This window comes from Chamaea fasciata, unplaced genomic scaffold, assembly GCF_029207755.1.
Source record: "Chamaea fasciata isolate MVZ Bird 193981 ecotype frontalis unplaced genomic scaffold, bChaFas1.0.hap1 SCAF_2, whole genome shotgun sequence".
Taxonomy (NCBI): Eukaryota; Metazoa; Chordata; class Aves; order Passeriformes; family Sylviidae; genus Chamaea; species Chamaea fasciata.
Genome location: NW_027094087.1, coordinates 28,338,797 through 28,356,265, shown reverse-complemented (window position 1 = coordinate 28,356,265; position 17,469 = coordinate 28,338,797). Strand labels below are relative to the sequence as shown.

Here is a 17,469-nt window from a genome sequence, read left to right as displayed (position 1 = left end):
AAACGAATGTCTAATTCTGGTTTGATGACGTTCTTCCCCTCCGAATTTCCCCCGCAGTTTCACTTGCAGGGAGAACACGTTTGTGTCCTATGATTTGTGCAGTGGGACTCTGTGTCCTGAGGCAGCTGCTGCTCCCTCTTTCAGAGATACCTGCCCCAAGGCGTGGATGAAGGATTCTGCTTGCAGAGGCACTGGAATGCTCCACAATCTCTGGATCAAAGGTATTATTTAAATAATTGGTGGGTTTTAGTTGTTATTAAAAGAGGAGTTTCTAGATGTCAGAGCAAAGTGATCCCAGAATCATAGTGAAAGTCATGGTTCTCCTGGAGATCTTACATACAATAAAAGGATATTGCTGAATGGGAAGGGATACAAAACACATTCAGAAATCAAGTATTAGGAAGACAGAGGGTCAGGTTTTCTTCATGTAATAAAAAAAAATAATTAAACAAACCCAGAAATTTAAATGTGATTTGGAATGAAAGATAGTTATGAAAGAATGAGCAATAGAAAAGGTTTTGCAAAAGATTAAAACACTGACACTTTTCTGACTGGGGAAGCATGTAGGACACACAAGTTGCCTGAGTAGTGTATGTTTTTAAAATATGTCCCTCATTGGATAGCTGTATGGTTGTATGGCTTAGTATCAGGGTGGAGGGCATCATAGAATCCCCTGAACTTGCAATGTTAAGGAAATTTGCTAAAGGTGTGATTTCCTTTGATAACACTTGTACAAATCAGCCTGTATTTACAACATAGGGGAAGGCTGGTAAATGTATTTTAAGGTAATTTCATTTGCAAGCCCCTGAGATAGCTTCCAAGTCAGAAGTAGAAATTCTTTGTCACTGATTTCCTGCCTCCAAGAGGCTCACACCACTGCTCATGGAGCTGCTCAGTGTTGCATAGGGTGGAAATTTTAGAAAAATTCCCCATACTAGAAAAATAGAGAGTATTTTACTAGTCCAGTGTTTAGTTTTGTTTTGAGTTCAACATGGGGTAGGAGAGTCTTCCCATAGAATAAGTGTATCTGTTGTAAGAAAACAAGCTAATTACCTGTGGGAATATGCAAGAAAGGAACATTTTGGAAGGAATTTAGGAATCAAAGAGCACAAATGTGACAGTGTCCTTCGAAAGATAATGACTACATCCAAAACTGAAAGCAGCAAAAAAGGGAGCAAATGAAAACCCAGGCAAGCCTACCTGATACAAAGCTCTTGTTTACTCCAAGACTTTAATGCTTCACTGCGCCTATTAGGGTTTTACATGTTGGTTTCACTTGCTGGATTGGGAGGAACAGGAGAGAGAAAGCCAATCTCAAAATAAGTCACACAGGGCTTTCTGGAAATTGCCCTCAAAAGTAAAGGTTGCTCTTTTACCCAAACATTGTTAGAGTTTTTGCTATCAAGAGGGACCTTGACATGTTTGAGAGGTGGGTCAATGCAAAAATCATGAAGTTCAGCAAAGCAAAGTGCAAGGGCCTACAGCTGGGTTGTGGCAATCCCAGGGACACCAACAAGTTGGTGAAGTGATTGAGAGCAACCCTGTGGAGAAAGACTTGGGCATGATGGTTGATGAAAAACTCAGCATGAACAGGAATTGTGCACTCACAGCCCAGAAAGCCAACCATACCCTGGGCTGTATCTATAGCAGCATGGTCAACAGACTGAGGGTGGTGATTCCTCTCCTCTCCTCTCCTCTCCTCTCCTCTCCTCTCCTCTCCTCTCCTCTCCTCTCCTCTCCTCTCCTCTCCTCTCCTCTCCTCTCCTCTCCTCTCCTCTCCTCTCCTCTCCTCTCCTCTCCTCTCCTCTCCTCTCCTCTCCTCTCCTCTCCTCTCCTCTCCTCTCCTCTCCTCTCCTCTCCTCTCCTCTCCTCTCCTCTCCTCTCCTCTCCTCTCCTCTCCTCTCCTCTCCTCTCCTCTCCTCTCCTCTCCTCTCCTCTCCTCAAGTGCTGCATACAGTTCTGGTGCCACTGACATGGAACTCTTGGAGCAAGTACAGAGAAAAGCCAAAAGTTGGTAAGAGGACTAGAGCCCCTCCCATAGCAACCTTCCAGTATCTGAAAGGAGCTTCAGGGAGGGAGAGGGGATCATCATCAGGAACTGTAGTGATTGGAAAAGGAGGAATGAATACAAATTCCAAGAGGGGAAATTTAGGCTGGATACTAGGAAGAAAATCTTTATTGTGAGTGTGGTGAGGCACCAGAACTGGTTGTCCAGAGAAACTGTGAATGTTCCAACCTTGACAGTTCAAAACCAGGTTGGATGGGTTTGGAACAACCTGGTCCAGTGGGAGATGTCCCTGCCCATGTCAGGGGGCATTGAACTAGGTGATCTCTAAGGTATTTTCCAGCTCCTAACATTCTATGATTTTATGATTCAGGAGAGGCATCCCCCTGTACTGAGCCAAGTAGGAACTGCCTCATGAGTTTCCTCAGACTGGTTTGGACCAAACCAAAGCCCTCATGAATCAGGCCTGCATGTGTTCATATGGTTTCTCCTTTCAGTGATTGCACTGCAGACATAGTAAATAAAGGGTTGAGTGTGACTCCTGACTGCACACTGACATCATTCCAATTAATATACTTCTCCATTTTCATCTCTGACATCCACACATGATTTGTGTGTCATGGAGACACCTCCAGGAATGGCTGAAAAAGCTCCAAAAGAGAAGAAAGACACACCATGCACACTACTTTATTTAGCAAGAGAAAATGTTTATCTCCCCATGGACTGACCTCACATTATTCAGGATGTCAGAGATAATTTTAAAGCTCTGGGTGTTTGAACCACTCCCATCTCATCAGTTATCACTGGCACCATGAAAAAGTGCCACTTTCACAGATGGATGGACTAAGCCAGTGAACAGCAAAACTGCACATCCACTCACAGACCCACAATGTCTGTCTTTCCTCTCTTACCTGGCCCCCTTTGACTGCTGGTCAATTCTGGGACACAACAAGACTTTCAATGGCCTGCAGATACAACAGAGAATTGAGCACAGAATGTGTCTTGAATATGCCAAAGGAACGGTGTAAGTAGACCACAGTGATACTCTGTAATTCCCATTCCTCCCTTCAGTCTTCTGGACACCGGCTCCAAGGGTTTCCATTTGTTGGTTAAAGGCATTTTATAAAAAAGGAGAAGAAAAGCTCCTTGCAGCACTGAAGTTGTAGCAGCCCAATTAATGATTCAGCAATTTTCTACATAGCAGCTCCCATGAAAGAAGCAGCTTGTCACACTCACACTCAGTGACAAGCAATTCCCCTCCACAGGGAAGGTGGGTGTACACCCCTCTGCAGACTCACGGGATCCTTCTGCATGCCAGCATGCCCAGAAACGCTCCTTCTCTTGGAAGACAGCAGCCAGAAAAACATGTAGGAACTTTGAGACTTCTGTCTCCACAGCTCCAAATCCAAACCATAAAGAAAGGCATGCAGCGCTATTTGGTAGATTTGCCTGGGCTTTTTCTCTCTCACTCTCATTTTCAGTTCTGATTTTGGTCTTTGCTTCTGTGAGACAGTCATTGCAAAACATGCAGTACACTTATGCCAGTACTTGCTGAATTGCTTTAATTTCTCCTCTTACACACCTGCACTGAATCCAAAAAAACAGAGCTATCCCTTATTTTTCACTTGACTGAAAGCCAAAATTCTTATTTATAGGATGGAAATATGATGGGTGCAAAGCAGTTTCTGTCCTTTTCAGTGGCTTGGCACAGGCATTTTTACTTAGGCAGTCAGTTGACTGGTTTACTTCAGTGGAGCCCATCCTGGGAGGGGAGAACCCCTTGATAAAAGTTTACCACGCAGTTGGGTGGCTGGAGCAGAAAAGGAATTACCTCTGTCTATGACAATGGATTCTGCATGAGCCCTCCCTCCCCTCCGCCTCTTCTGCTATGACAGGTGGATCAAAAGAAAATTACCTATATCCTCCGAGCCACATGGACTTTCTCACCTTTTCTAAGAAAAGGCAGGATGAAGATGGAAAAAAATACCATTGTTAGTCCTGTACATTACAGTACACTCACAAAACACATGTTTGTGGACTGGCTGGAATTCTGTATTTAACAGAAAAAGACACCAGAGACCTGGAGCAAAGGTAAAGACCCAAATGTACCAGGCTATAATAAAACATGACAAAAAATGGAAAACCATCCATCAGGAAAGTGTACTACTAGTGAGGACAGTAGACAGCAATCTCACTGGTTTTAGGTAGTATGGGAACTGGAGATTTTTACTTTTGTTTCTGCAAAAGAGGTTTCTTTGAAGCTGTTTGAAGGAGGAGAGCGAAGGACTTTGGCAATGGTGGTATGGAGGGTTCTCCCAAATAAATGGAAAAGGCACACAAAAAACACAGAGGTGCTGCTAAAATGCAAAGTAGCAAACACAGACCAGATGCAGGTGCCAGTCTCAGGGTGCATGGGAATGACTTTTGGCTGTTTACTAGGACTATTTTATACCACATGAACCAAGCAGCTAGAGAGGTGTTTTGATTAGGAGACAAGACACAGGGTTTTTTTCTTGTTTTCTAAAGAGAAACTAATTTTTTCTTCACCACAAACTATGTGCTGTTTAGCATCAGCACTCTGTATCATATATCATAGGATTTCTCTGTTATCCTTTGTTGTTGTTAAGGATAGGTTCCTGTCACAAAACTGAAGATCACACACTTCATCACTTCTGGTAGCTGACATCACCGAGACGTCTCCCCCACATCTTCCTTCTTCGTCACCCTCTCCTCCCCCTCTACTTTCAATTCCCCATCTTCTTCCCCACACTGCCAGGCCAAGCATGCTCCCCATTCCTCTTTCCTCTGCTCCAGGCGTTTTGGGTATTTGTCCTGCCCTTTGGACCTCAGGGACTCTGTGTTTCTCCCATGGCATACACAGTCTTCAGTAATCTAGCACCACATCACTCTCTCTGTAAACCAGAGACCTGCCATGGCGTGCTAGTTGTGGTTGCTAAAGGCTGGGAAACACGTAGAAGTCCTTGCACCAGTCTATGGAAAAAGGTGAGACTAACTTTCTCAATACTCTCTCTCTTGCTAAAACTTGTTTTCCCTCTTCTTTGGGAGTACTGGAGTGTTTTCAACCTCTAATATATTTCTTTCTTTCCTTCTTCTTACAGTGCCATGGAGGTCTGTGTATTCTTCCTGTGTGCTATGATACTTCTCCCAGGTAAAGGCACATTTTTAATTGTTAAAACTCTTTTGGTTGTTTGTATCCTGCTATGTGATACTTCTTATCCACTGAGAAGCTCATTCCTTAGTAGTATTAATTACTTCCATTTCTCAATCAAGGTCATATAGCCTATGTGACATGTATTTAAATTGTGTGGAGGGACTCTATAAAGTATATATAGTAAGTGCTTTCTCTCTTCAACTTTATATCTTTACATTACACTTATTTTATGTTGCTCTTAAATTCTCGATTTAAATCTGTCTTTAAAATGTGTGTGTATCACCTGTGTGCATTATAGAGAAGAGCAGTACTAAACAGAAAACTGGCAGTTTGATATGGGACAACTGGAGTTGGAGGCAGCCACAGAGATCATTTTGCAGTCTGGTGCTCTAGAAGAACAGTCAAAACTGTACCAGGAGAGAGACTGTAAATCTTCTCCTCCTTTTGAACAGAGCAGAGATGTTTGTATCTTCTGGGACAGAGAGCTGCATTTCTTATTCCAAGAAAACACAGTCCTCCCAGACCACCACCACTCATAATAGTGGACACATGCACAGGGGAAAGCAGGAGAAAAATCATCCCTTGTGCAGTGCAGTTCATCCTTTCTTTGCATGAAGGCATAATTTTGTTTATTGACCATTTCTGTTAACAAGATCAGCAACAGAACAGTTAAATCTGACATTTACTCTGTCATTGAATTCCAAATTAATTACAGAACAGTTAAATCTGACATTTAATTTGTCATTAAACTTTAGATTAATTCTTCATTGAGACTGAAAGTGTTCACCTGCTTCTGACCTTCTGGTCATGCAATCCCTAGACACATTTACCATGCAGTGTGTACTTCACAGTTTCTTCAAAGATTTAATGCTGTGTTATTTTCTTAGGAGAATTAACTCTTTAAACAGAAATTGTGCAACTATCTTCTTTGTGGCAGAATTTCATTACAATCTGGATGCTGCAAGCAAGAATTGTTTGGATCTTTGGCCTGCAGATAAGTCTTCTAAAATATAGATGCTCATGATCTCTGTGTGGTAGGCCTTCTTTGGAAAGTAAAATATAGGAAGAAAAATAAGAAACAGTTTTATTACCTGAACTCCACAACACTAAATGAGTCAGTTTGAACAACTTCGTGTCCTGTCATACCTAGTGGAAGAATTTGTGTCTAAATGCTGGCATTTTTATTTCCATTGTTATTAAGTGTTGGGTCTCGGAATGCAGCTTGGTATTCGTTTGTAACTGGTGGAAATCTCAAATTTTCTCTCTTTTTGTCTAAGGTATTGCTGCCAGTGTGCATCCGGTGAAAGCATTTCTCCATCACCCTGTACACCTATCCTGTTATTTTCCAAACTCTCAGAAAATTGACATAAAGAATTTAATAATTTTTTGGCAAAAAGACACTAATAAAGTGGTGCATGAAGTATATTATGGCCAAGAAAAACATGAGAACCTTAGTCCTGAATATAGAAATCGCACCAAGATGGACATGGGCAAATGGACCTTGCAGTTGCAAAACACAGGAGTTGAGGACGAGGGACTCTATCAGTGTATTATCATGCAAAAATTAAGTGAACGATCAACAGAGGTCATACACAAATCTGAGTGCTCACTGCACATCATTGGTAAGTAATTCCTTCCGATTGCCATCTGGTCTGTGGGATTCTCTGTGATTTTGTTCAGTCCAGAAACATGGGTCCTGTCTCCAAGCCCCTGAAATCATGCCTGCTCTGGAGCAGAATTTCTAAGATGGATAAGAGACTTGCTTCCTGCAAGTTTTATGGCTTTTAGGACTCTGGAAAATAAACTTGTTTATTTGCATCTGACAAACTACCTTCTATTAAAAGTAGCAGTAGTTATCAACATTGGTGGCAAATTAGAATTGAAACATAGCAAGATCTCTGCAAACACGCAGCTATTTTATGATCATATAAATCACAGGGAAAATAAAGAAAATAACAGCTCACATGGAGGAGTAGAAATTCATATATTCAGTTAAAGGAAGGTGGAAAATACCTCTGAAGAAAAAATGTGTACATACATTTATGAGATTCAACCTGATTTTTTGCATCAGAGAATTTTTTGTAATCAGAGGGAAAGGCAGTAAACCTTTTAACAGGGAAATGGAAGTGAGGCAGCAATGTTTTCTTCACATTTTCTAATATTTTTTAAAATTCCTAATATATAATCCTAATGTTTCTCTATTTTAAACTATTTTGTTAGTAATCTTTTTCCATATGCCTGTGTTCTGTCTTCCACTGTGATAGTGCTAGCCATTAATAAAACAGCTTCTAACTTGCACTGGTGTTTTCAGGCTTCAGCATACTGCTTTAAAAGAAAACAGGCCAAGTATAACAGCAGCCAAAAACAGAGTACCAGGACAATTGGCCCTATTTAACTTTGTGCTACTATCAAGTGTTCCCTTGGTCCACAGACAGAAAATGTAGATTGTTAATTTTCCTTCTCCCAGGATCTACTGGAGAAGCATTTTCAGTGAAGTTTTGGAATTCAGAAGCTCACAATGTGAACTCAGTATCAAGGCCCCCAATTTAAGAAGATGTATAGCATCAACAGCTCAGTCAATTCAAACATTTGAATCAATTACCAGCTTAGCCAACATCTGAACAACATGTTACAGATGTCTCACACTTAGGACTAGAAGTCTCTTACACCTTTTAAGGTTTAGCTTAGGAAGACAATTTTAACAATGTGCTCTTGTCTTCCTTCCAGGTTACTCTCTGTTCAATAAACTTCCAAAGGAAGGAGCAGTATAAAACCATACTTTAAAAAACTCAAGCCCTTCAAAACAATTAGATGAAAAATACAAATATTGAAATGTACTTGTGCTTACATGCTGCTTTTTAATTAGAATCTCATATCATACATGGAGATATTTTTGTAGTTTAGCAAGTCACACTTTAAATGGGCCTAAGAAAAACTGAGGGCTGTACAAGAACAACAGGGCAGTCACACAAAGCTATCTAAATCATTTCGTGACATAGCATTCAGAAATATTGCAGTGTCTTTGAATACAATTTAAACATGTTATTTTTATGTATTACATTAGTACAATAGATAGCATGAAACTGTGTCCGGGAAGATTCAGGTTGGATATCAGGAAACAGTTATCAGAATATCAGAGCAGTTACCTGGATGCAGAAATGCAGGGGCCGGGAGGTCAGGCACTGACAGGTTCCCCAGGGAAGTGGTCACAACACAAAGCCTGACAAAGTTCAAGAACGGTTTGGACAACACTCTCGGCCACATGGTTGTGACTCTTGGGTGTCCTGTGTGGGGTCAGGGGTTGGACTTGATGATCTTTGTGGGTCCCTTCCAACTCAAGAGATTCTAGGATTCTATATGTATGTTAGATGTATTTCATACAGCCACAATGACTTATATAACAACGGACTCAGATCCTTCTACAGACAAAAAAAAAAAAAAAAAAAAAAAAGGAAGGCTTCACAGTGGAAAACTTTGGCTCTTAAAAATGAAAGGTAGGGACCATGGTGACAAGCAGCTTAACTGGAAAATCTGCTGTTGTGGCATGTCTGCAGTGCTTCCTCTGGAAAGATCAATAAGGGAAGTAGGTGAGACTAGGGAAGCTGTTTCAAAATATGCACTAGTCAAAATGTTGAGACTGAAATGATGTCACAAGAGAGACTTACAGTTGCTCATTTTAAAGGGGACATTGAAAAACTGAAAAGCATAGAAAAAGCTCTAGTAGTGTTATCTGAATGCTGGAAAAACTTCAGTCCAACTAGAAACATTAAAGCAGCAATCTGATTACCTTATAACACAGAATAATGAGAAGAGTTTTGTTTCCAGAATGTGGGAACCTGAAACACATGTAAAATACTGGATTAAAAAAAAAAAAAAAAAAAAAAAAAAAAAAAAAAAAAAAAAAAGTTAAAGGCTAATCAATTAATTCAGTGACAGTCAGTGTCTGGAAGGAAGTAAGGCAGACGGTGACTTAGAAAAACAGAACAAAAGCAAAGTGATCAAGCCATTGAGAAAAATATTAAGGGCTTGGTGGACTGCTATTTCTTGAGGTATTTAATCTAATCCCAAAGTTTCTTGGGAGACACTATCTTTAAATGCAAAAGACTTCCTGAAATGTGCTTTTCTGTTAACAAACACAAAACCCATATACATAGCCCATACCCTGCATGCAGCCAGCATCACTTTTCAGTAAATCGAGGTTCAAGAAGCTGTAAAAGAGAAGTGCAGGGTATGTTCCACTATTTCCACTTGCTTACTGTCAATAAGATTGAAGCCCTTAAATCACTTGGATGTTGTGACAAGTTTCATAGCCATGGATTACGTTCCTGCCATCCCTGTAAAATACCAAGGAGAGAATAAATACTCCAGACCAGAAGTCTGACAGCAGTCAGCTAAGCAAGTCAGACCTTGAGCTTTCCTGAGGGACAACTTAACTAAATTTTGGGGTATAAAAAAGGCGGGGGGGAGGGGGGGAGGGGGCGGGTTTCCATTTTTAATTCATATCCATCAACTCCCTTGGGAGGATTTAAGTGACTAAGCTAAATCCCATGCATTGTGTACAAGGATAGAGAAAATAAAAGCAACACCATGTTTCTTCATTCATCCATATTAAGAATTCTCTAGAGCAAGGATTAGATCCTTGTTCCAACACATGGAGTGTGTGTGCTGAAGAGTGAGACCCTCTTCAGACTCACATTTTTCTAAGAACCGTTTTTCCCTTCTTCAGTATTTCTCCATATTGTCTCTAGTCCTGTTGGCCTTAAAATAATGAAGAATTTTCGATGAAATCTTGAGTTTATTGCTCAGAATTTGTTTCTGATTTTTTGGGGAGATTGTTGGGGGTTTTTTTAACTTGCTATATGCCAACCTTTGTTCAGTATTATGTCAATATTCCCTCCTTCTCCTTTGCCATTATAGTCTACTATTTTTACTATGAACCTGTAAGCAAACAAATTCTGGTTGAGAATATCTAGATTAATTAAGAGAGAATATTGGTTAAAAGCTTCCATTTATCATTCATATTTTATCTTCAAATAGTTCTTCCAAATCCAGTTTCACTATTTCTTGCATGGGCAACTTGCTTTTTAAAGCAACAGGTGTGTTTTTCATTGATTATGATGAGTATTTAATGATTCAAAATAAAAAACCCTTATGCTATAGTCCCTTCCATATGAAAAGCTAACTAAGGGAACCCTTCCACAAAGTAATGATGAATTAAATGCTGCAAAATGTTTACTTACAATACTGACAGACACCAGGGATATTTCTACTTTGAACTTACCCCACCTGAATTCTCTCAGATGATTTCTTTCTTTACATTTCCCAGTTAGATGTTTGTAGGTTTCCCCTTACCCATTCAGGAGGCCAAAGATAGGGAGCATTGTGGTCCCTCCCCATTTTCTGCCTAAGCCCTTATGTGTAAACAGGCCAGGTTTCATTATTCTGAGATATTAATGTGTTTAAAAGGGGTGGGAGAGACCCATTGTCTGGCTGATCAGACTTGCATCCTTGAAACACCCTGAGAACAAGAAGCAGCAGGTGTACATACACACAAAAAAAATGCTACACAAATCCCTTCTTGGAATGCCCATTGTCTTCCTGAAGAAAACAGTTTAGACTTGTTTCTGCCTGAAAATCTTAAATAACTGGCAGAGACTGGTACAAATGTGGTGTGGCTGGCTCATGATGCTCTGTCTTTGGTCTATTTCAGCCAACTATAGTCAACCTGAGATAGCAGAACTGCACTCCGGGGAACTAAAGCCCAACGGATACTTGAATCTTTCCTGTTCTTCCAGTGGAGGTTATCCAGAGCCCAAGGAGATGACTTGGCTAATTTCACATGAGAACATAACACACAGCAGTACGGCTCCCATGGATGTCTCACAGGATGCTGTGACAAAGCTGTATAACGTTACCAGCAAGCTGAATATCCCAGTTCCTACAAAGAGCCACACTAATATCAGCTGCTTGCTTCACCTTAGGGAGCAGCTGGGAAGCCTTGTCTCAGTTCCACTGGGGATAGGTGAGTCTCCATTTGCCCATTCTGATTTCTGCATGGGTAGGAGCAGGCAGTTCTGCAGCACAGCTGATCACAGACAGCAGCATGGTTGAGGCAGGGAATAAACTCTAAGTAGGAGTAGAAGTTAGTTTAAAAGGGTTGTACGTTCTCCATCCTGTTCACCACTGAACTTCCTCTGTTTTCCACATGGGAAATCATATTACAGCAAGGAGAGGGCACAGAGAAGGAATTGCTACATGATCCAGAACACAGTTGTATTGATCCCCTCCCTGGAAGATGCTGCAGTAGCAACAAAGCAACCCAGAAGTCTGGATCAAGCAGCAACTAGTCTCTGGAGGTGATAGCTGTTGGGAAAGGTTGTCACTTCACAGAATCAGAGATCTGGTGAGATTGGAAGAGGCATCTGGTGATGATGTAGTTCAACCATTCTGCTCAAAGTAGGGTCAATAAGTAGCACAGTGCTTTATCCAGTTGAATTTTAAACACTCCCCAGAATAAAGACTCCACAACCTCTCTCAAGAAACTGTTGGAAGAGTTTGACTACCCTGATAGCAAAAAAGGGGTCTTTTGCTAGTTTAAAGTGCTTGAGCTGCTATTCTTAATCATTCCTTAGAAAGAGGCAGAAGGCTAAACAGAAGAGTCCCATGGACCTTATTTGGCTCACAAACTGCCAAATAGGCTGTGCTGAGTTTAAGTGTAAAGACCATGAAACTTGGACTAATATTAGAAGCATTCCTGGTGGTTTTCATAACATTTGGCAGAATGAAGTGCACATTCCAAAATGACTATTCGGGGATTTTTCTTCTCTGAGATTGTGTCTTTTTTCAGACACCTCTTGCAAGAAGAAGCGGGGGACCTGAGTTCCATTATGACATTACTGCCAGATTATCTCAGGGTTCCACATGGCTGATCCTTTCTTTAAACTAAAGTGGTATTTAATTTATCTTCTGGACCAGGAAAACTTCTTTTCACATGTTTTTGTTTGTAAGCTATGGCACAAGAACATCAAAATAAAGACAATTCCCACTTTGGTCATAAGTTCATTTGGCTTGCACATGTCTCATTTAGACAATGCTGAAGATGGAGAGCTGTGCTTCAATTAACAGGAACAGGGAGCCAAGAGGGAATGGTAGCATTGCAGGAAAGCCTACCAGGGTAGTATAAACATGCACCTCACTACTGTAGATGTAAAAGAAATTTGCTACTTGTTGTGAAAAAGTTCCACAGTTCAGTTTCCTTAATATAAATTTAGCTAAAAGGTTAAGTTATCAAGAGTAGATACGGCAAACTGCCTCTGATGTCTTTGCATTCTAGGACTTTTAAATACTATTAAAATACAATCCAGAAGTCTTATAATGTTTGTTCAGCTCTGCACATTGCTCATGAGTCTTGAAATGGTTATTTTAGCTATAATGCTGAATCTTCCTCTTCACTCTTCAATTCTTCTCTCTTCTCTGGCTTTATGAAAATAGATGCCTGACAAGCAGTGATGATGGGTAAAAAACCAGGAACTCCACACAAACATAAGTTTTGTTTGGCAATAACTGAAGCTCTATCAGCTGCTAACCCTGCCAACCAAAACCTCAAAAACATAAAACCAGAAATAGAGGGAAAGTCCTTTGAATTCCCTGCTACTTTCACATCCCTTACAGCATTTCATTAGGCTTTGACCATCATTTCCAGCAGATACCATGTAGTACTATGGTTACCAAGTAGTAACATGTTCCAGGTTCTTCCAACTCACATGGTAGCACAGAGCAGCATTGGCATAGTAGCTGCCTCATAGGCTCTTGTATAAATTGAGTTGCTGATCTTTCACACCTTACCCAAACCTCTGAAAGAGTGCTTTGCTTTACTGCTGTTGAAGTGACCAGTGAGACCAGGTAGTTTCATTAGTTTTTGGAAAGGGAAATAAACCAATGTGGATAGTGATTTATTGGCACTATTAAAGCAAAAAGGATGTCAAGGGCCTCCACCTAAACTTCTATTTCATGTAACTTTGGGATAGAGCGTTTAAAGTAATTGTCACCAAATTAAATCTTTGCTGTGTATATCTTGTCTGTTTTCTTATTCAGAGATACAAGAGAAAGAAATGGAGCAAACAAAGATAAATTTCTTTGGCCCACTTATAGCTGTGGTTGTACTGATCACTTCTGCACTTCTTCTGGGTTTTGTGATATTAAAGAAGAACAGAAATATCTTGTCTACCAACCAGAGTAAGTAACTACTTGTCATTCAGCTCTACTATCCCTCAACTCACAGGCTTTACCCTTTGTAATCATCCCTTTACCTACCTTGAAGCTGCTGACAGAAAGTTAGGTTTCATGTTGGACTCAAGCTAAACTTCCTAGGACAATTTAGTTCCTGAAACAACTTAGTCCATCCTGTAGCAAGTCAAAGCATCTTTCTCCTGTCTCATCCTGGAATCCATTTCTCCCTCTTTTTACTGATCTGTGAGACAGGCGTTGTACCATCTTACCACCTTTTCCTGTAGTTTCATCCTTCTTTTTTCTGGGTATGGAGTAGATTTGGCTCTTTAAATCATTGAACTATATAAATCTTTGTTGCCTATCACCACTTATAAGAGAGGTGGAGTTGGAGCAGAGACAAGATGAACTTACATGGAGTGCATGGAAGGAACTCTGTCATCACAGGGTTGAACAGAGTATCAAGGCATTGCTCAACCACAAGCTGCCCACACACTGGGCTGAAAGAATCATCTTGTACTGGGAACAGAATTTGATCTTGGCATTTCATTTCTCTATTTTGTTCTGAGACTAGTTCTCAGTAGTCCAGGGTTTATTCGGCACTGAATCATGCTGACATCAGGATCTATTTTCCTTGTAGCAAGAGGGAAATGCATTTCTCAGTCAGTCCTGTCCCCCTATACAGTCAAGGATCCTGAGCCCCACCTTGTTCTTTTCTCAAATTCTAAGATAACTGGACATTTACTATCAACTCTTTTACAGCTCCTATTTTTCACATTTCTGTAAATCACATATTGATCTATTCTAGGTGTCAGTCTAGCAGTCTAGAAGCTATCCAGCTTGAAACTGAGGCCATCAGCCAGACTACTGACTGGGAAGCACGTCTACACACAGCAAAGCATGAGGTCCCATGTTTTTAGAGGTTTTGCCAGAACAAGAATCCTTCCCAGAAGCCCTACAGAACAACATGCAACATTTTTGTGTGATGGCTGAAAACCTACTCCCCAGTGTTCTCTGCTTTTTTTTTGCTCCAGAATGGTAGTAAATATGATGCGCTGCCTGTCTGCATGACTACCTTTTTGTTGTATCTTTTATTATGCACTGTGACAATGTAAAATCCTGAGAGTCAATGGAGAAAGCAGAGCTGCATGGGCCACAGAATATCTCAGAAATAGGAGTTAAGCCACCATCTGTGTATCATAGCCATCACTGCAAGCACAATCAGAGGTAGGCTATTACCCATAGAATCATAGAATAATAGAACCATGGAATCATGGAATGACTTGGGTTGGAAGGGACCTTGACGGTCATCTAGTTTCAAACACCCTGCCTAACCATGAGCCATTAATGCTTTTGGCAGAGCCACTGAGGCTTTGTACAAGTAACTTTCTTGTAAAGCTTCGCATCAGAAAGAGGAACTTTGGGGCACTTCTCCACCTTCTGAGAAAAGTCATGGAATTCCTATCAAGCATTTGAAACTAGAAATAATCTAAAGAAAATACTTGCTTTAAGCATAATTTTTGATTAACTTCTCTTTTTTTAATACCATCCAAGCTTAATATACACAGACAGTTACTACCTCCACACTTTGTTCCTCTGTATTCTGACTGTGAGCTGTAACAGTTGTTCAAGTAGATGCAGGGATAGAAAATGATAGCATGAAGTATCATATGTGTGTATATCTAACCATACAAAATTAGAGTGAGCAGATAAAGAAAAAATATTACATAAGTCATGTTCCTTTTTGGTTGACTGTATTCTCGCTTGTCTTAATTTTACTTCAGACCTTGATGACTGAGCAATTCATACACTGTGGTATGTTTATCCATAGGAAGGAGTTTTATCTTTCCAAAAAGATCCTTTGTTTCACTCAAAATGTGTCAGTTCTCCAGTCTTGAATGATCTCTGCACTTTGTATTCTCCAACAGCACTGACATCTTTCAGGACGAAGAATGCAGCATAACTGAGACAAAATTCTTCTGAGATCTTGATTGTGTTTGTAGGTCTGACACTTTCAGAAAGAGCAGGGACATTAGCATCATATTCTCAAGACAAATTTCAGCTCAGAGTTGCAGTCTGGGGACATAAATTCTCTACAGTTGTTCGGTAGAAATATTCTTTTCTGTTAAATGATGTGAGTTGCTAGATTCCACCTCAATTTTTACTCCATTTTCAATTGTGTTAGAGAAATGCGTGTCCTTTTGAGTTAGCTAAACTATTTGGGAGTCAGTTTATTAAGCTATAACATTAACATTCCAAATATTTTCATTCAGATTAATATCATTCAAATGTTATTAAAAGGTAAAATTTTTAATTTTTTGTAAAAGTTTGTACTTTCTAGCAAACTTATTTAATGATGGATTAAAATATATGTCTTCTTCTGTGTTGCTGTTTTTATTCTTCTTCCATTAAAGCATCGTGTTAGGGAATACCAACATTTGGTATTCTCAGGGAGGAAACATTTCCAGAATTACTTCTTGGAAGCAAATGAATAAAAAAGGTATTGCTGCAATGGTACTGAGAATGGCACAACTGGAGGTTTCATGTGTTCATTTGTAGATATGTACATATGATATGTACATCAGCAGCTGTAACTAGTGGGAAAGGCAACATGGTGGGTTAGGTTTATCCTTTGACAACTCCCTTCCAACCTTAATTTGTTCTTAATTGGTGAAGTTGTTTGTTTTCTCCCTTACCATCCCTCTACTTTAGGCTGCCAACCTCTTTCTATTAACTGCTCAATTTCTCTGCCTCCTCTATTCTTTCCCTTAAATCAAGTCTAATTCCTTCCTGCAGGTAAAGATTCAAGGGGAAAAAAAGCAGATGGGCTTCAGGGAAAATCCTAATTTGTCCCTGTGTGTTGAAACACATTAATCCTCTGCACTGGCAGGTGTAATAAGCACAGTAGCAAGGCACAGGAAAAGCATGGCTGATGTGCTGGCATTTTTGTCCTCAATACAAATGCATCCAGATTTCCAGGCTATCGCCTCACACACTTCATTTCTTTCTTTAGTAGCTTTCAGTCAGTTAGTGACTCCATCAATGTGGCAAGCACATGAAAGAGTGTACACCCACTATGTACCATAGCATGGAACAGCTTCACTCAAAAACACCATTCCTTTATTTTTAGGCAGAACATTATGAATTTCAGAAAATAGTAACAAAGAAATAACAAAGGCGTGTCAAACTCACATCCAATGCCCTAATGTAAAATTCTCTTATCAGACTCAGAGTTGTGATAGATTGCTTCAGGTTCACTGATTAACCAGCACTGAATCACCAAGTAGTTGAGACTGGAATGGATCTAGGGAGATTGTCCAGCTCTACCCTCCTGCTCAAGCAGGGTCACCTGGAACAAGTTGCCCAGGTCTATGTCCAGACAGTTTGTGAATATGTCCAAGGAGGGAGAGTCCACAGCACATCTGGGCAACCTGGTGCAGGGCTCAGTCACCCTTCACAGTAAAAAGGATTTCCTGGTGTTTGGAGAGAACCTCCAGTGTTCTAGTTTGTGCCTATTGCCTTTGGGCCTGTTACTGAAAAAAGTCTGGCTCAGTCTCTTTTGCACACTCCCTTCAGGCATTTATACACACTCATGAGATCTCCCTGAGGCTTCTCTTCTCCAGGCTGAGCAGCCCCAATGAACTCAGCCTGTGCTCCAGGTAAGAGATGCTCCAGCCCTTTAATCATCCTTGTAGTCCTTCACTGGGCTTCCCAGTATGTCCACATCTCTCACATACTGGGAAGCCCAGAACTGGACATGGGACTCCAGATGGTGCCTCACCAGTGCTGATTAGAGGGGCAGGACCATGTGCCTCAGCCTTCTGGAAACGCTTTCCCTAAAGCAGCACAGACACTGTTGGCTCCCTTTGCCACGAGGGCGCACTGCTGCCTCATCTTCAGCTTGTCCACTAGGCCATCCCTGTCCTTTTCCACTCAGCTGCTTTCCGGGTGGCTTGCCCGAGCCTGTACCTGTGCATGGGGCTATTCCTCCCAAGGTGCAGGACTTTAGATTTCCTTAGAATTTTTTCAGAGGCTCCTCTCTGCTCATTTCCCCAGCTTCTTGAGA

At 40.7% G+C, this 17,469-nt stretch overlaps 1 protein-coding gene across 1 annotated transcript; it reads left to right on the top strand.

Moving 5' to 3' along the window:
• The first annotated feature begins 4,919 nt into the window (after positions 1-4,919).
• On the top strand, positions 4,920-15,753 carry CD86 (CD86 molecule). The gene is made up of 6 exons (XM_066175512.1): positions 4,920-5,008; positions 5,125-5,174; positions 6,455-6,799; positions 10,888-11,199; positions 13,272-13,412; positions 14,212-15,753. Exons 2-6 carry the CDS (start codon positions 5,129-5,131, stop codon positions 14,229-14,231), a joined length of 864 nt encoding a protein of 287 aa, XP_066031609.1. The 5' UTR covers positions 4,920-5,008; positions 5,125-5,128; the 3' UTR covers positions 14,232-15,753.
• Positions 15,754-17,469: the final 1,716 nt, after the last annotated feature.